The 20,457-nt window shown below is 40.0% G+C and overlaps 1 protein-coding gene across 4 annotated transcripts in view; it reads left to right on the top strand.

Annotated features, from left to right (window-relative positions):
• The window catches only part of LOC117526909 (potassium voltage-gated channel subfamily KQT member 5-like), a 313,438-nt gene that overhangs the window by 273,148 nt on the left and 19,833 nt on the right, over positions 1-20,457 (top strand). For all 4 annotated transcript variants that reach the window (XM_034189028.1, XM_034189027.1, XM_034189031.1 and 1 more), the window contains exons 9-10: positions 5,387-5,481; positions 10,487-10,513. In XM_034189028.1, coding sequence (XP_034044919.1) covers positions 5,387-5,481; positions 10,487-10,513 — 122 coding nt within the window. The remainder of the gene's footprint in view (positions 1-5,386; positions 5,482-10,486; positions 10,514-20,457) is intronic.

Below are 20,457 nucleotides of genomic sequence, written 5' to 3'. Positions count from 1 at the left end.
CCATCAGAGTAAATGTAAATGTTATTAAGAAATGATCAGACAGAAGGGAGTTTTCAGGGAATACTGTTAAGTCTTCTATTTCCATACCATAAGTCAGAACAAGATCTAAGATATGATTAAAGTGGTGGGTGGACTCATTTACTTTTTGAGCAAAGCCAATAGAGTCTAATAATAGATTAAATGCAGTGTTGAGGCTGTCATTCTCAGCATCTGTGTGGATGTTAAAATCGCCCACTATAATTATCTTATCTGAGCTAAGCACTAAGTCAGACAAAAGGTCTGAAAATTCACAGAGAAACTCATAGTAACGACCAGGTGGATGATAGATAATAACAAATAAAACTGGTTTTTGGGACTTCCAATTTGGATGGACAAGACTAAGCGTCAAGCTTTCAAATGAATTAAAGCTCTGTCTGGGTTTTTGATTAATTAATAAGCTGGAATGGAAGATTGCTGCTAATCCTCCGCCCCGGCCCATGCTACGAGCATTCTGACAGTTAGTGTGACTCGGGGGTGTTGACTCATTTAAACTAACATATTCATCCTGCTGTAACCAGGTTTCTGTAAGGCAGAATAAATCAATATGTTGATCAATTATTATATCATTTACCAACAGGGACTTAGAAGAGAGAGACCTAATGTTTAATAGACCACATTTAACTGTTTTAGTCTGTGGTGCAGTTGAAGGTGCTATATTATTTTTTCTTTTTGAATTTTTATGCTTAAATAGATTTTTGCTGGTTATTGGTAGTCTGGGAGCAGGCACCGTCTCTACGGGGATGGGGTAATGAGGGGATGGCAGGGGGAGAGAAGCTGCAGAGAGGTGTGTAAGACTACAACTCTGCTTCCTGGTCCCAACCCTGGATAGTCACGGTTTGGAGGATTTAAGAAAATTGGCCAGATTTCTAGAAATGAGAGCTGCTCCATCCAAAGTGGGATGGATGCCGTCTCTCCTAACAAGACCAGGTTTTCCCCAGAAGCTTTGCCAATTATCTATGAAGCCCACCTCATTTTTTGGACACCACTCAGACAGCCAGCAATTCAAGGAGAACATGCGGCTAAACATGTCACTCCCGGTCTGATTGGGGAGGGGCCCAGAGAAAACTACAGAGTCCGACATTGTTTTTTGCAAAGTTACACACCGATTTAATGTTAATTTTAGTGACCTCCGATTGGCGTAACCGGGTGTCATTACTGCCGACGTGAATTACAATCTTACCAAATTTACGCTTAGCCTTAGCCAGCAGTTTCAAATTTCCTTCAATGTCGCCTGCTCTGGCCCCCGGAAGACAATTGACTATGGTTGCTGGTGTCGCTAACTTCACATTTCGCAAAACAGGGTCGCCAATAACCAGAGTTTGATCCTCGGCGGGTGTGTCGTCGAGTGGGGAAAAACGGTTAGTGATGTGAACGGGTTGGCGGTGTACACGGGGCTTCTGTTTAGGGCTACGCTTCCTCCTCACAGTCACCCAGTCGGCCTGCTTTCCCGGCTGCTCGGGATCTGCCAGGGGGTAACTAATGGCGGCTAAGCTACCTTGGTCCGCACCGACTACAGGGGCCTGGCTAGCTGTAGAATTTTCCACGGTGCGGAGCCGAGTCTCCAATTCGCCCAGCCTGGCCTCCAAAGCTACGAATAAGCTACACTTATTACAAGTATCGTTACTGCTAAAGGAGGCCGAGGAATAACTAAACATTTCACACCCAGAGCAGAAAAGTGCGGGAGAGACAGGAGAAGCCGCCATGCTAAATCGGCTAAGAGCTAGTAGTTATGCTAAGCTAGCGGATTCCTAAAAACACGCAAAGTGAATAATGTGTAAATAATTTAGAGGTGATTCAGCAGAAGGAGTGCTTTAGTTAAGGCACGTAAAGATTACACTGGGAAACAAATCGTAATCTAGATAACTAGATCAATCTAACTGCGCAGATTAAACAGCTAACAGATACAGAAAAACACCGCTGTGCTCCGGAACAGGAAGTGATACAATACCGCAGTGAGAGCCAACCACCAGTAGAGGCAAAAGAATTTTGCAGAGCAAAGAATTTATAACACAGCATTTCTAAACATCCTACTTTTATTTTGGATGCTTACATTATTTTACTTTGCACACAGAAACAAAATTATTTCACAAAAAACAGCGGGCTAGCATCAAAATTATTAGCTACCCCTCCCCCGCCCCAAATAGTCCATTGTGTAACATTTTTGCTGGATAGCAGCCTGCAGTCATTTCTTGTAGTTTTCATCAGGTCCCAGACATGTCTCCTGAGGAATCCCAGCCCATTCTTCCTTGGTGTATCTCTCAAGCTCCTCCAGATTTGATGGTCTTCTGACATGAACCTTGGTCTTCAGTTCACCCCACAGGTTGGGATTCAAGTCAGTGTTTTGTGCAGGCCAGTCAATAACATTCTCTTTGGTCTTCTGGAGGCAGCTCTTCAACAGGTTTGACATATGCTTGGGTTGTTGTCATGTTGGAATACAAAACAATGACCCAGACCCAATTTCGCTGCTGGCTGTTTGAGGTTTTCTTTCAAAGTTTTCACATATCCTTCTTTATTCATGATTCCTTCCGCCTTGAGGAGATTCCCAGTTGCACTGAAGCATTTCCACAGCATAATACTCCCACTGCCGTGTTTCACTGTGGGGACTGTGCTTTGGGTTATACACGCCTCCCTTCTTTCTCCAAGCATAAGTAACGTCTATATGACCAAAGAGCTCTAGCTTTGTCTCATCTGACCAAAGGACATACTTCCAATATCCGTAATCTTTCTCCAGGTTGTCCTTGACACACTACAGTCAGGCTTGAAGGTGTCTCTTCTGCAGAAATAGAGTTTCTCTTGGTCTGCAGCTTCACAGTCTGTTCCTGTCCAAGGCTCTAGTAATTGTCTCCTTTCAGACTACAATTCCTGACTTGGCCAAGTCATTCACTTGTCTCTTGGTGTTTTTTTTTTTTTTTCTTGGGTCTTTGGACACTTCTCTTACTGGCTTTCTTTCCAGAGTCTTTGGATTTCTTGATAATACTTCTCACTCCAGTTTTTGACACTTGGAAATGCTGCTTTGTGAGCATCAACAATTATTTTTTCTCAAGTCCAAGCTGATTTCTTTTGATGCTTTCTCAAGTGACAGCTAAAGTTTTTATACTGTATAATCCTCAGTTTTAACTTGATTTTATCATCTTTGGGTATTACAAAATTAAAGCACAACATTGCATAACAGAAATTTGTGCTATGGTTCAAAAAAAAAAAGGTCAGTTCTGAAGGGGTCTAATAATTTTTAACCCTGATAGTTTTTGGTTTTGTGAAATTATTTTGTTTCCATGTGCAAAGTAAAATCATGTAAGCGTCTTAAAACTGGGATGTTTACAAATGCTGTGTTATAAATTCCTTGCTCTATTTTAGAAAATCACTTGGGAAAATTTTGAAGAAAATATTACATTTCAGTGGGGGTGGGGGTGTTGCTGGGGTTGATAATTTTGTCCTTATCTGCATGTAAAACACAAAGCAGGGTTGGAGCAGCAGGCGAGCTTGCTAGAGAAGGTCCGCGCCAGAGATCTTTTCATACCCTTTTTGATCTGGTTCTCCACACGTTGCGTTTTAGGAAAAGGCATTGAAAAAGACAGCTGCTAACCATGGTCAGGATTGTGTTCCTTTGAATAAGTCTTCACCATGATGCTATCATATTAGTTCTGCATGTTCTTTAAGATAACCGTAGAACCTAGTAGAACTGTAAAGTTACAGAGCTAATTCAAGAAGGTCCTTTGATAGATTTGACTCTGATCGGTCGCAGTTGTTCTCTACACATTGGGTCACTACATCGTTCAATTCCATCAAGTTTGGAAAAATAACTAAAAGTTATTGGGTTATTGAGTTTTCCTGATTGGGCATGTTGGTTTGCACAGTCCCACTTTGCTCCTGTTTGTCAGATCTCATTGAAATTTAGCACACAGTTTTACACTGGTTTTACCCAGTGCATGCTTTATTTTCATTGCCTCTCCACCAGAGGTATTACCAGAGCAGGTAGCTCATTGAGATAAAGGATTAGGCTCCCAATATGTAGGTTCAGTCCAAGTTTTGCTCAATCAGTCCAGCCAGCTGTAAATAGATACCAATCTTGATTGGGGAGGTAATCTACACTGCACTGGCGTCCCATCCAGAAGGACCCATACACTCTTACTTGCTTCATGCTGTGGTATCTGGAGATAAGCACCGGCTCACTGGGTCTCAGGGCCTGTCTAGGATTTACTTCTTCTTCTCCATAAGAGTCCGAAAAAGCTATTTGGGTTCAAACAAACATTTTTTTTGTATTGGATATACTGCAAATTGGCAGCACTATGGCTTAGTGGTTAGCACTGTTACCTCACAGCGAGAAGGTCATGGGATTGATTCCCACCTGTGGCCTGTCTGTGTGTAGTTTGTGTGTTCTCCCCGTGTTTGAGTGGGTTTCCTCCAGGTGCTCCGGCTTCCTCCCACATCCAAAGACATGCAGGTTAGGTGAACTGGAAACTTAAAATTGTCCGTAGGTGTGTGTTTGTTTGTCTATATGTGGCCCTGCAACAGACTGGCGTCCTCTCCAGGGTGTACCCCACCTCACGCCCTATGACTGCCGGGATGGGCTCCAGCCCCCTGTGACTCTTAATCGGAGTAAGTGGTTGAAGATGAGTGAGTGAACGATGTACCATAAATCAGCTTGGCCTGAACCGTAGGTTGCCATGAGTTCCTTGTAGCTTGTAACAGAACTTAGTTGCTTTGAGAAGTTCGTACAATTTATCTAAGTGCAATCCTGATTGAAGATTTGCACCAATCATTGATCAGTTTCATGAATTAGGTGTTTTCCATGTAGCAAACAAGGGAACATTTACGAACAAACCACGTTGTCACCCTCCATATGCTGCCTTGCTTCCTTTCCTTACTCTACTCTTTCACCCTTCCTCCTTACGAGCCTCACCTCTTTTTTTTGTCTTTCACTTTTTCTTTCCCATCTCCCCCTTTCTTGACTTCTGTTCGCCTCTGCCTCCTCGTCTCCATCCCATCCACTCCCATGCTGCACCAGGCCGCGTGGCGTTATTACTCCACCGACAGCACCAGGCCCCACCTGGACGCCACGTGGCAGCACTATGAGAGCCTGCTGCCTTCCCTCAGGCATGTATCCATGCCTGATCGCCGCCCAGCCACAGACGTGTGGCACCTCTTTGGTTTTTGGTTTTCACTAATCAGCTTTTTGTTTTTTTCTTTTTTGTTTTCCCTCTTCATCCTCTTCCTCCCTCCTTTGCCTTGTTCTTTTATCATTTTCCCCTGTTTACCTATTATTTGGATTCCTTTTTGTTTTGTTTATTCTGTTTTTTTGTTCATTTTTGTTTTTTACTTCTCTCTGGATTTGTTATTCTGCATGCAGTGTGTTTGGCGTAGTTATGCGGCTGATGAGAACTCGGTTTCCATTGCTACCTGGAAGCCTCACTTGAAGGCGTTGCACACCTGCAGCCCTACAAAGTAGGTACAACTGCAGCAGCTGCTGTATGCGTGAGGCCGAGTCCACACGTCCATGTATATATTTGAAAACGGGCATTTTCCACCTTTTTTTTAATATCGTCCACTGTTTAAGAAAAAAAATCTGCACACATGAAAACATAAAATATGTTGTCAAAAGGATGCCAAAGCAACACATGGTGATTTAAATCTAACCGTACAGCCCCAGTGGCCAATCAAAAGACTGGAAAAAAGACATAGTCTTCATGTAAATATTGAGATAGTTTCCGAAAATCTTCACCCTGGACGTAATCTTGCAAAAACTCTAATTTCAGTGACCTAAAACACAGTTTACATGTGGACAAAAAGCCAAAACATGTCGAAAAAGCTATGTTTTCCAAAATAGCCGTGTACGTGTGGACAGGGCCTTCGTCTCTGCTCCGTTCTTTACTTCTACTTTAACGATGTAGAACTGACATCATGTGTATTTTCTTTAATTATCCAGATTTACTTTCCAGTTTCTCCTGCTCTGTTGATTTCTTTTACATTTTCTGTTTTTATTTAATGAAATTTATTGTTTGTTGTATTTTTTTATGACTTATTTTAAAGAGCAAAATAATCTATATTTTCCAGGCTCCGTTAGTTGCAATGTGCTTTTACAGTTAAAACACTGAATTGAAAGCATCACCAAATGGCCTCCACAGTTTGCTGCTATTAAGTAAATGAATGTATAATAACTCCAAAGTGCTCGCACTGAGTCAGACTCTCCATGTGACCAGAGCCGCTCGAGAGCTCAGTGAACCACCAGCTTTCACTGCCGTCACTCTGACTGAATAAAGCAGGGGGTTTTTAATGTTTCCTGCCCTCCACTGAATTTATTTATGGAGATGATTGTGGCATCGGTGCACAAAACCAGCATTTTTGAATTGGCAGCACCTCAATATAATTTGTATTGGATTATAATTGGATTAGCCCTTTTTGGTTCATGAGACTTGGGTGTATAGTGTGACAGATGACCTGTAGGTCCGTATATATTTATATCTAGGATATGTTAGCTGTACTGTCACAGCATGTTAGAATTGAAAGCAGATAACTAATTGACTTGTGCATGTCCCCTTTCATTTGAAAGTAATTATATTTATATCGGCACTAATTAGCACTTTTTGTGTGCGATTTCCTGACTTAAATAAATAAAAGCCATTCAACCAACTACATAATACAGAATATTCACATGGAAAACATACAAAAAAATGAATGCACAAAAATACATATGTATTCATATGTATTTGTCAGCCACATTTGTAAACACTGTATTTTCCAGACTATATGTCTCATCGCAATATTCGTCACATCTGTCAATTAATACATCATGAAGAGGAATAAAACATAAGTTGCATTGCTCTGTAATGCATATTTAGTTTTGAAACTGCCTCATGCAACAAGATAAATTCATGTCTACTTATATATATCTACTAATTGTCTAATATATCTAATATCTATGTCTACTTATGTATATCTACTTAGCAATTACCTGGGTATGGAGACGTAGCAACACCGTTGATAAAGGAGAATTCTGTTGTTTTAAGTGGTTTGGGGGTTATGTTTTCCCTCACATTATTTATTTATAACATTAGCAAGCAGAAGCTAAAAGGGTAATTAATGTTAATATATGAGGCAAAAAGAGCTCAGAGTAAAATATTTCTTGTTACCAGTAAACAGATGAAAATGTTATTAGGCTGCAGGGTCCACTTACATGTGTAGCTACACATGCACATTTACATCACTAAATTTAAGTAGACTTTTTAAGATGACTGATTATGCAGTTAGTCTTACCTTAGTCCAGCCATCCTCCTCGATTGCAGCTGCAAACAAGTCGAGTGCCAAGTCGACTTGGTAGATGATAATGCACTGTATTTTTGGCATAAGTCAATTTGTAGTTGCAGGACCAGCAAAACAAGTAAAAAAAAAAATTGCATGACTGATAGTCTAGAAAATACAGTATCCTGTGTATTCCTCAGGGGGAAGTGGTGATGACATCACAGCCAATATGATGGCTGATCTTTTAAGAGAAAAAATGCAGTAAATCAATATACATATTGTTCTTGTTACTCTAAACCTAAAACTAACTCTGACCTTCAACAAAACAAACAAGCTAATGCCAAGTTTCAGAATAAGTGCAATACGCATTGCACACGTACGCGGACATTCATAGGAATAAACACAAAATATTGTGCTTAACTTGAATCTGGTAGCATCAAGAGGATCCCCACAGAAAGGTGCATTTTTATCTAAATAGAAAAAAAACCCTTTATTATTATTATTATTATTGTGCAGGTATTTTTGCCTCTGGTCCATTTGGAGGCGCTGCTCTCCACTGAGGTACTAGAGAAAGAGCACCTCATCAGCAATCAACTTGTAATGCCTTTGTGGAGAGCAGCGCCTCCAAGTAGACCGGAGGCACTGAACTTGTAGTGTAGTGTAGAGTTCAGTGACTGGACCTGTGATTGGCCATTTTAAATCACTGAGGAGCTGGGAAAAAAAAACAGTGCCACAATCAAACATGTTGATGGCTGTGATGGTCAAAATATACAAAGCAAAAATGCAAAAACTGTCCTAAAAGTGTGAACAAATGTTTGCTGAATGTTTGCTGGTGCTTTTGTGGCTCCATCATAGTGTCTACTGCTGCACGTGCTTCTTTAATTTGCATGGGGGGTGTGGCTTTAACGTGCATGTCTTTTTGAGGGGGGGAATTGTTGAGGTCAGTCTCTCCTGGAATGCTCATTATTGAATGTTGGATTGTGTTTCTTGAGTCTGAAATTACCTGCATTTATTGACCCTGTGCACAGCAAACAATTAAAAAACAAGTGAATCATCTGAGGCCTTGAAGGCTTTTTCAAGCAGAATTTTTGTATTAATTTATTTTTCATTTTTACTGTTAGCTAGCTTCTATGGTGATGTGCTTATAGACAGACAAAATAATCACTGAACATTAAGAATGTGGCATTAGTGTTGCAGCAGGAGTGTTACTTTATGTGCAGAATTGTAGTCAGAATACACACTGTGCAAGTGTTAAAGTGGAGTTGGACACACTCTATGTGCACTGTAGAATACTACAGTGCTACACTAGACTGTGCATGACACATTGTCAAAATAGGGCCGGTAAAAACTAAATAATGGGGTTGATGAGAAGGATGGTTCAAATTATACAATCAGCAAAATTGGTACTTATACCCAACGTGTAGTATTTATTCATAAAAGAGCATCTGCCAAGTAAAAATCCAAGGTGGACACCAGTTCTGGGTGTTAATTTTCAGAAAACATGATAATATGTAGCAAATTTTAAGATTTTGATGGCTATGTGTGTAATTTACTGTGTAGATTGCAATAGTCATTTTTCATCATGAATATATACATACTTATAGCACGCTTTGCACATTTTATTTAAAAATAGTGATAAATATAAAAAGCAGGTCACAACTGTAGTTAAAGCTGTACGGCCTTTCAAATTTCACAAAACTGTCCAAATTTAGATTCTACCGAAATCGAAGTGTTATAGTGTAGGTTTATTTTTGTAACATGTTGCAAAATTGTAGCTCATTTTAATGAAGAGAACATATTTATCTGGGGTTGAATTCAATGGCGAATATTGTCTTTTCCTTCTAAAGCCGTCATGCAGATGAACCGCAAGAGGACGTGCGTGTGCGCATGCATGAGGTTTTGAGTTGACCTGTGACCAGATCAACTTTCTTTATGCGCATTCCCAGGCCTTTACGCTAACATCTGAAAGATGTCTTGCCAATTACTTCAGAGGCATTATCTGGTTTCAAAAACAGTGTTTTAGATTGAGAAATGTTTAGTCCTCACTAACATTTACAAAATCTATGACAAACATATTAGATTTATACAGAAATAAGCTATTTCAGAGTGTTTTCTGCCATCTTGATTTATTTTGTTTGAGCGAGTAATTAGCTAACGTCACACTGCCTTTCTTTACTCCAACTGGCAGTCGCTATCTCCTTCCCAGCATCTTTGCACAGCTCAGAGTAAGCCTCCAAATGATCTATGACATCACTACCAAATGTAGGTCATGGCATCTGAGCTCTTGAATTTCTACCCATCAGGGGTCGAAACTCTTGTTTCCAGGCATTGCGAATTTTGATTATATTGGCAGTATCATGTAAATTCAAATGCTAAGGAATAAAATTATATGACGCCAAAGAAAATTATTTTCATGGCTTAAATCTTAAACAACCCAAAGGCTGTACAGCTTTAACTGATATGCATTGAGTTTAGGGGTTTTGTTTCAGCAGTCACTCACATACTGTGGTCCCACAGAGCTACTGTACACTACAAAAAAAAAATTGTTTAAAAGAACAAGAACAAATCAAAAGAAGGTATTCTCTTAAAACAGAGACGAACTGAAATGTGTACTGTATACTAATATATATATATATGCCAATGTCATACAAATTCGCCTATTCAATCAAAAATATATAGTGAACACTGTGTCGCAAATGGTGGCCATCTTGAAAAATGGCAGCCATTTTTAGTTTACTGGTGGCTAATGTTGTTTTAAAAATTAGTGTCCTATAAGGTAAACACATGCAAACTTTGATGTTCGGACACATGTTCCCATTCAATTAAATGGGAAAATGTGCACTTTATATTTTTAGTTATCTGCCAACTACCTGGCAGAAATCACTTCAAACTGAAAGGTTACTGATCATCAATATCACATCAGCATTTCACTTTAGTTCCTCTGCAGATATCGCTGTCATGAAATCATCTTAGTGATGCATCAAACTTGCCGTGTGCATGTTTTGTTATTTTACTGATTGGAATAATTCACATTAATGAAATGAGTTACTCAGCTGGAGGAGCTGCACAGGGTCAATGAAAGCACTTCATTCCAAAGTTCCATTATTCTGCCAATGTCATGTGTAAAGCAACATCAACCATGGAAGAAATGTGAAAGAATGACTTTTAATGCATCCGCTTTTTTTTCCCTGTTTTCACCTGTAACCTCCAGGAAGGAACACGGCGAGTCGACCACAAGGTTTGTCAACTCTTTCATTTTTTTTCTTACATGTAAAACCATGATTTAAGAGAAGATGCAGACGTTGTAAACCTCCAGACGCCTGTTCTTCCACTTGTCTGGTGGGCGCTGCCACCGGGAGCATTAAGCCACCTGACGTGGAGGCGGCGGGTGATGAAATGCAGATGCGATAATGCGTTTTTAACACAAGCACTCTCTGTGACTCACTCTTTTCTCTTTCTGTTTAGAGCTCTTGTCTATTCCTTTTATCACCCGTTTGCCACTGCAACAACATCACACATGTGTACTGCTTTATTTTTAGTGTGTGACTTTAGAACATAAAACCTTCTGACTGATGCAGAATCAATCTGTGTGCAGTGAAGACTGATGGAATAAGTCATCTTAGCTGTTATACAAATATAACTCTCATATTATAGATAGATAGATAGATAGATAGATAGATAGATAGATAGATAGATAGATAGATAGATAGATAGATAGATAGATAGATAGATAGATAGATAGATAGATAGATAGATAGATAGATAGATAGATAGATAGATAGATAGATAGATAGATAGATAGATAGATAGATAGATAGATAGATAGATAGATAGATAGATAGATAGATAGATAGATAGATAGATAGATAGATAGATAGATAGATAGATAGATAGATAGATAGATAGATAGATAGATAGATAGATAGATAGATAGATAGATAGATAGATAGATAGATAGATAGATAGATAGATAGATAGATAGATAGATAGATAGATAGATAGATAGATAGATAGATAGATAGATAGATAGATAGATAGATAGATAGATAGATAGATAGATAGATAGATAGATAGATAGATAGATAGATAGATAGATAGATAGATAAGAATCTAAAGCCACATTTCTGTATTAATTTCCAAACTATCACTTTGCTGCAAGCCGCATGATTTTTTTTTTTTTTCCTTTTTCTCTTGAGAGCCTCTTATCGAAATAAGCAGACACGTCCGTCAAAAGGTTACTGGCCTCATGCTGGTGACTCAAGCACTTGTTGCCATGGCCCAGCTGATTTCACATAGCTAAATGAAGGACATCGACATCAAGTGTGTGAGTCACCAAATTGCAGCCTTTTTTCGAACTGTGAACTCGATGTTTGTCTTCCTCGATGAAGCTCAGTTGCCTCCGTTCTGCTGATTGTAAATGTCAGCAGCCGGGAAAATGAGAGTTCTAGTAGCAACTGTGCTGTTATTTTTTTTTTATTTTTTTTTTTTTGCATGAGGCATTGTTACATGCAGTAATACACAAATACGTGACAAAACATTATAAAAAAAAAAGCATTTTAGCCCATGAGCAAAGCAGGTTTTCAGTATGGAGACTAAACAACACTTGGTTTGACTTTCTCTTTTTGTTCCTGACATTGTAAATATCTAAACTGGCACATGCTTTTTTGTTGATTCCTGGCTTTTTTTCTATTTCTTCTTCTTTTTTTCCACTGCAAATGTTATCTATATTTTATCTGTAGTGAGCGCCTTGTATGGCAGCACCCTGACATCGGGGTGAATGTGAGGCATAATTGTAAAGCGCTTTGAGCGTCTGATGCAGATGGAAAAGCACTATATAAATGCAGTCCATTTACCATTTATCTATGGAACATGACCAACCTCTCCACCAAATTTTTAAACATTGATTGGAGGAAACGCTTGAAGATGAGTGAGTGAATCCCCAGCTTGTGCTAAATTTTCAATTAAAGATGTAACGCCATTGGGTTTTTTAAAGCTTTGCATCATAAAAAGAATTTTCTTTGCCACAACTATAATTTTATTCTTTAGCCTTTAAATAGAGGATTCATAATATGATATTGCCAACATGATCAAAATTTGGGTTGTCTGGTGGGAGACAAAAAAATTCATTCCCCTGAGGGGAAAAAATTCATTCAAATAGATAGCCATGAACTACATTCTGTAGTGACCATAGTGATGTCATAGATCACGTGGGGCTTCCCCCGACTTGCGCAAAGGATGTTGGGACACACACAGTGACAGCCATTCAGAGAAAAGCAGAGTGATGCCAGCTGGCTGTTCCTGCAAACAAAATAAAGATGGCGGAAAATGCTCCAAAACAGCTTGTTTTTGTGTAAATCTAATATGTTTCACATATATTTTGTAAAAGTTAGTGATAAATAAGCACTTTTACATCTAAAAGCACTGTTTTTGAAACCACATAACACCTGTGCAGTGATTTACAAGACATCTTACAGATGTTAGCATGCACGCCCAGGGAACATGCATCAAGCGAGGTCAAAGGTAATTTCAAAACCTCATTCATTAAGGAATTCCCCCCATGTTCTCTTCATTAGAATAAGTTGTAATTTTGCAACACATTACAAAATAAACCTACGTTATAATGGTTGGATTTCGGTAGAAACTAAATTTTGTTTGTTTTGTGAAATTTGAAAGGCTGTACAGCTTTATGTAGGAGATATGAAACCTGTATTGGAGAAAAAGCACTACACAAGAATATTTGAGTGGGAGGGGGAAAAACCTAGAATCAGGTTTAAGATTAGACATTTGAGCTCCCTGTCACAATCCATTTAACAAATAAATCACATTCCAGATTGTGTACCATTTACCATGGGTAAATTACAGGAAAAACAAATCTTAAGGTGCCCTGACACTTGCACGACTTTGAAGCACGCACGTCGTTGTGATGATCCCACCCACTGTGTTCCCAGCTGGGCGCAGTGCTTTGTTCCACCGGCTGCCATGCGCTCTGCACTGGATGCTGCGTATATATAATAATTATTTCGTAGAGGATTAATCATTTTCTCTGCAAGTTGGCTGCTGAAAACGGCTCTAATCGCTTCCTGAATCACAGAGGACCGCTCCAGCAGCAGCCGTTCGTGTGCACTGAATTAGCTGGAGAAAGCATTTGAAGCCATCTAAAAAGGTAATTATTTGTCATGTTTACATTGTCATGGCTTGGTAAAACAGTTGCATATTCTTTCCTTCTTGTGTGCAGCTGTAAAAGTATGTTTATGATCAATTTAACATCTCATTATAATCCTTCAGACGAGCTGTGCTCTGATACCGTGCGCTGACACAACTACTCGCTCTGTTCATTTCTTCTTTACTACACTTGACGAGCTGCACGTAGTGTTGGTGAGCTGATAGTGCCATGTTGCACGACATTTATGCATGAAAGATTTTTTTGAACATTTCAAAATTCTGTTTGTGCAATTGCACACGCCGGTGCCCCTCTCACGTTCAGTCTACACCTGCTAAAGACAAGTTTACTCTCCTGCACGACATGTGTGCAAGTGTGTGCATCAAAGTCGTGCAAGTGTCAGCGCACCTTTATTATTTCCATTGAAATACTAAGAGTCAAACATTTTTCTCCCTCTTTTTCTTCACCATGTAACACGTGACCATTTGTCTATGTCCCCTTGGTGTTTTTTTGTTTGTGTGTTGTTTTTTGTTTTTGTTTTTTTTTTTTTAGTAAAGTTCATAGTAATAAACAGAAGCTACTGAGGAGGTGTACCACTCGGAAACATAGGTACACAGCTCTCACATTGCGTTGTTCATGACATGCTCCTTTGGGAATGCTGACTAATTCTTTGTGCATGGAGATGTGTAGGAGGCTGTTTGGAAGCGGAGGCAGTGGATTCTGGCAGGGGGCTGTAACGGTCGCCTTTATAGTAACACACTATCTGTCGCAGTTTGATCTTTGCCTGAGCAATGCGCTGCTTCTGCCTGTGGTACTTTAATTTTAAATCCATCTGCACTGTTATTTCTGCAAAGTTTTATCTTGTGCAATCATTAACATTTTTAATTTGCAGAGACAGAAAGTAACGTTTTCAGATACTGTTGTATTTGCATTGTTTTTGCAGTCCATCACATTTCAGAAGGTGAAACTGTACATTTTCACAACTGTACTTACATTTTTACATTAAACAATTATCCTGTAATTGTTCCGTCCCCAACAACTAAAAATCGTAAACATGATTTTTCCCCCTCTCTTCCTCTGGTGTGTGGATATGTTGCTTTTGTAATTATAATGATGTATGAGGTCATTTATAGAATGCTAAGTCATAATGAGATTACAAATTATTAGGAGAAAGGGACTAAATCACCTGAACATGATTATGAGATAATAAATCATAATTAACTTGCAAACTGTACACAGACAGGAAATGGCATGAGTGGACTTGAACCCACAACCTTCTTGCTGTTTCACCGATGCTAGGTTACCATCATCAAAAAAAAAAAATCATAATTATGAAGTGCTAAGTCATATGACAAAGATTATGAATCAGAATTAAGTTATTGTAATCCCCGTGACACGGACCGGGATAAGCGGTTGAAGATGAGTGAGTGAAGTTACAGTAATGACATTAGTTATATGTACGAGTTGCTGAGTCGTAATAGTGAAATTGGACACAATTATTAGTTATTATGTAATGGCTGAGTGGATCCTTGTCATTTGATTGGTGGCTTGTGTGTCACGTGACATGGATTATTCATACCATTTGTATTGTGTTTCATTTACTGTGCAATAGTTCTTTTTTAGCGTGCAATTTTGGTGCGATATGTAATGTGCTATTGCACGCCCCGACCACCGCGTGCGCTCACACTACCAGAGATAGTGTTTAGCTAAACATGGTGGAGTTTGTTTTGCTGACTGACGGCGATTTGAAGGAGCTAATTGATGTTGATAATTCTTCTAACACACACACACACACACACACACACACACACAACAAATCCACTACATTGTAAGCAGTCTGGAAGCATGAAGAGGATGACTGTAGAATGAAAAGCTGGGCACATTTCTGATGTTATTTTTCGTTGGACTGAGGAAGCACGTGAAGTCTTTTTTTGTTGTTGTTTGTTTGTTTGTTTGTTTGTTTGTTTGTTTGTTTGTTTGTTTGTTTGTTTGTTTGTTTGTTTGTTTTGGGACGTACACAAAGTCAGTACATGTCATCACGGACTACACTGTCAGAATTATTTTTGAACAATATTTTTCCAAGTTGACTGAGAACAATTTTGGACTCCTATTTAAAGTTTGTGTTGGACTGCTGATGTCAAAGCACCAGTGATGAACACCAAAATGTAAGTAAATCCCTTTTCTCTTGTTTATACTTTCATAAAACATCAAATGACAAGGATCTATTTTTGCAGTTTTTTTCATTCTTTAAATGGAATGAACGTACAATGCAACAAGGCAAACTCAAGCATTCATTATCTGTAAATCATGAGAAGTTGTAACAAATTGTGACATGCTTGGTCAGAATTCATAAGTCATAATTACTAAGAATTACTAAGTCATAATTACAAGCTCCTCAATTCAAATTACAAGATGCCAAGTCATAACTGAGATGAGACATATTTACTCAAGTCATAATTAGGAGATCGTGCTGCAAGTCGTAATTATGAGGGAGTAAGTAATAAATCCAAGGTACTAAATCGTGTGACTATTATGGCAGTTTTTAACGATGAGAAACCATGACTTAATAACGAGATGAGGGCATAAGGTGGTGATTTTGTCTTTTCATCTGGATGAAACGGAGTTGCATACACTCTGAGACGCCTACTTCAATTCAATTCAATTCAATTTTATTTATATAGCGCCAAATCACAACAAACAGTTGCCCCAAGGCGCTTTATATTGTAAGGCAAGGCCATACAATAATTACGTAAAAACCCCAAAGGTCAAAACGACCCCCTGGGAGCAAGCACTTGGGGACAGTGGGAAGGAAAAACTCCTTTTAACAGGAAGAAACCTCCAGCAGAACCAGGCTCAGGGAGGGGGCAGTCTTCTGCTGGGACTGGTTTGGGGGTCTGAGGGAGAGAACCAGAAAAAGACATGCTGTGGAGGGGAGCAGAGATCGAATCACTAATGATTACATGCAGATGTGTGCATACAGAGCAAAAATAGAAGAAACACTCAGTGCATCATGGGAACCCCCAGCAGTCTAAGTCTATAGCAGCATAACTAAGGGATGGTTCAGGGTCACCTGATCCAGCCCTAACTACGAGGTCTGTCCGTAAAGTATAGGTCCTTTTTTTTTTCAAAAACTATATGGATTTCATTCATATGTTTTTACGTCAGACAGGCTGAACCCTCGTGCGCATTGCGTGAGTTTTTCCACAGCCTGTCGGTGACGTCAATTCGCCTGTGAGCACTCCTTGTGGGAGGAGTCGTCCAGCCCCTCGTCGGAATTCCTTGTCTGAGAAGTTGCTGAGAGACTGCGCTTGGTTGAATCAAACTTTTTCTAAACCTGTGAGACACATCGAAGTGGACACGGTTCGAAAATTAAGCTGGTCTTCAGTGAAAATTTCAACAGCTGATGAGAGATTTTGAGGTGATTCTGTCGCTTAAGGACTTTTCATGGTGCGAGACGTCGCGCAGCGCTCTCAGGCGGCGTCATCAGCCTGTTTCAAGCTTAAAACCTCCACATTTCAGGCTCTGTTGATCCAGGACGTCGTGAGAGAACAGAGAAGTTTCAGAAGAAGTCGGTTTCAGCATTTTATCCGGATATTCCACTGTTAAAGGAGATTTTTTTAATGAAAGACGTGCGGGCGGATTGCAGCGTCAGCTCGCAGCCGCCGCGACGCTCCGCCACAGGAAAAACACCTCTGTTGGAAGCCTTGAGGACAAGTTGGAACATCTCCAGCTGTTAAACAATTTCTCATATACTCACTCCACTGAAAGCCATCAAAAGCCAACTGGATTTTAACAAATGTTTATCAACACGGAGGTGTTTTTCCTGTGCCGCCGCGCCACGTCGGCTGCGTCCCGACGCGCGGACCTGTCCGCACGTCTTTCATTAAAAAAAATCTCCTTAACAGTGGAATATCCGGATAAAATGCTGAAACCGACTTCTTCTGAAACTTCTCTGTTCTCTCACGACGTCCTGGATCAATAGAGCCTGAAATGTGGAGGTTTTAAGCTTGAAACAGGTTGATGACGGCGCCTGAGAGCGCTGAGCGACGTCTCGCACCGTGAAAAGTCCTTAAAGCGACAGAATCACCTCAAAATCTCTCATCAGCTGTTAAAATTTTCACTGAAACCAGCTTAATTTTTCGAACCATGTCCACTTCGATGTGTCTCACAGGTTTAGAAAAAATTTTGATCAAACAAAGCGCCAGTCTCTCAGCAACTTCTCAGACAAAGGAATTCCGACGAGGGGCTGGACGACTCCTCCCACAAGGAGTGCTCACAGGCGAATGACGTCGCCGACAGGCATGGAAAAACTCACGCATGCGCACGAGGGTGCAAGCATGTCTGACGTAAAAACATATGAATGAAATCCATATAGTTTTTGGAAAAAATAAAAAGGACCTATACTTTACGGACAGCCCTCGTATAAGCTTTAGCAAAAAGGAAAGTTTTAAGCCTAATCTTAAAAGTAGAGAGGGTGTCTGTCTCCCTGATCCGAATTGGGAGCTGGTTCCACAGGAGAGGAGCCTGAAAGCTGAAGGCTCTGCCTCCCATTCTACTCTTACAAACCCTAGGAACTACAAGTAAGCCTGCAGTCTGAGAGCGAAGCGCTCTATTGGGGTGATATGGTACTATGAGGTCCCTAAGATAAGAAGGGACCTGATTATTCAAAACCTTATAAGTAAGAAGAAGAATTTTAAATTCTATTCTAGAATTAACAGGAAGCCAATGAAGAGAGGCCAATATGGGTGAGATATGCTCTCTCCTTCTAGTCCCCGTCAGTACTCTAGCTGCAGCATTTTGAATTAACTGAAGGCTTTTCAGGGAACTTTTAGGACAACCTGATAATAATGAATTACAATAGTCCAGCCTAGAGGAAATAAATGCATTAATTAGTTTTTTCCAGCATCACTCTGAGACAAGACCTTTCTAATTTAGAGATATTGCGTAAATGCAAAAAAGCAGTCTTACATATTTGTTTAATATGCGCTTTGAATGACATATCTGATCAAAAATGGACTCCAAGATTTCTCACAGTATTACTAGAGTCAGGGTAATGCCATCCAGAGTAAGGATCTGGTTAGACACCATGTTTCTAAGATTTGTGGTGGCCAAGTACAATAACTTCAGTTTTATCATGCGTTTAAAAAGCAGGAAATTAGAGGGTCATCCATGGTCTTAGTCTGTAAGACAATCCTGCAGTTTAGCTAATTGGTTGTGTGTCCTCTGGCTTCATGGATAGATAAAGCTGGTATCATCTGCGTAACAATGAAAATTTAAGCAATACCGTCTAATAATACTGCCTAAGGGAAGCATGTACACTCAACAAAAATATAAACGCAACACTTTGGTTTTGCTCCCATTTTGTATGAGATGACTCAAAGATCTAAAACTTTTTCCACATACACAATATCACCATTTCCCCTCAAATATTGTTCACAAACCAGTCTAAATCTGTGATAGTGAGCACTTCTCCTTTGCTGAGATAATCCATCCCACCTCACAGGTGTGCCATATCAAGATGCTGATTAGACACCATGATTAGTGCACAGGTGTGCCTTAGACTGCCCACAATAAAAGGCCACCCTGAAAGGTGCAGTTTTGTTTTATTGGGGGGGATACCAGTCAGTATCTGGTGTGACCACCATTTGCCTATGCAGAGCAACACATCTCCTTCGCATAGAGTTGATCAGGTTGTCATTGTGGCCTGTGGAATGTTGGTCCACTCCTCTTCAATGGCTGTGCGAAGTTGCTGGATATTGGCAGGAACTGGTACACGCTGTCGTATACGCCGGCCCAAAGCATCCCAAACATGCTCAATGGGTGACATGTCCGGTGAGTATGCCGGCCATGCAAGAACTGGGACATTTTCAGCTTCCAAGATTTGTGTACAGATCCTTGCAACATGGGGCCGTGCATTATCCTGCTGCAACATGAGGTGATGTTCTTGGATGTGGCACAACAATGGGCCTCAGGATCTCGTCACGGTATCTCTGTGCATTCAAAATGCCATCAATAAAATGCACCTGTGTTCTTCGTCCATAACAGACACCTGCCCATACCATAACCCCACCGCCAATATTTGAGGGAAATGGTGATATTGTGTATGTGGAAAAAGTTTTAGATCTTTGAGTTCATCTCATACAAAATTGGAGCAAAACCAAAAGTGTTGCATTTATATTTTTGTTGAGTGTATAAAGTGAATAAAATTGGTCCTAGCACAGAACCTTGTGGAACTCCATAATTAACCTTAGTCTGTGAAGAAGATTCCCCATTTACATGAACAAATTGTAATCTATTAGATAAATATGATTCAACCACCGCAGCGCAGTGCCTTTAATACCTATGGCATGCTTTAATCTCTGTAATAAAATTTTATGGTCAACAGTATCAAAAGCAGCACTGAGGTCTAACAGAACAAGCACAGAGATGAGTCCACTGTCTGAGGCCATAAGAAGATCATTTGTAACCTTCACTAATGCTGTTTCTGTACTATGATGAATTCTAAAACCTGACTGAAACTCTTCAAATAGACCATTCCTCTGCAGATGATCAGTTAGCTGTTTTACAACTACCCTTTCAAGAATTTTTGAGAGACCCCGTGATCAACCTGCCATTGATGGTGCTGTTGATGTCGGTCACCCACATACTGACGTCCACGTTGGGCTCCGTGTTCACTCCCACGTCGAGTTCTGTTTCACTGATTGTATTTAAATGAGCCATGCCTGATGCCTGTGCACGGCCTCTGCATGCAACCGTTATAACACTGTAATGACTTACTGCTTCGTGCATCATCCTAAAGGTTTTTTTTTTAAATACAGTCACTCGTCTCAGCAGCTGATTTTGATGATGATTGTTTGTTTGTTTACATGTAGCAGCAGTGCTGATGGGACTGCTTGAAGGGTTTTGCTCTCCTTTGCACATGATTGGACGTCTGTGCTGACACGTGCAAATTAAAATAACGTGATCGATGAGTCCTCAGAGGTCATGGGTCACGTTCAGGTGCTAATCGTTGTCTGGATTTC

The sequence above is a fragment of the Thalassophryne amazonica genome, chromosome 15, assembly GCF_902500255.1.
Source record: "Thalassophryne amazonica chromosome 15, fThaAma1.1, whole genome shotgun sequence".
Classification (NCBI taxonomy): Eukaryota; Metazoa; Chordata; class Actinopteri; order Batrachoidiformes; family Batrachoididae; genus Thalassophryne; species Thalassophryne amazonica.
This window is presented reverse-complemented; position numbering and strand designations above follow the sequence as displayed.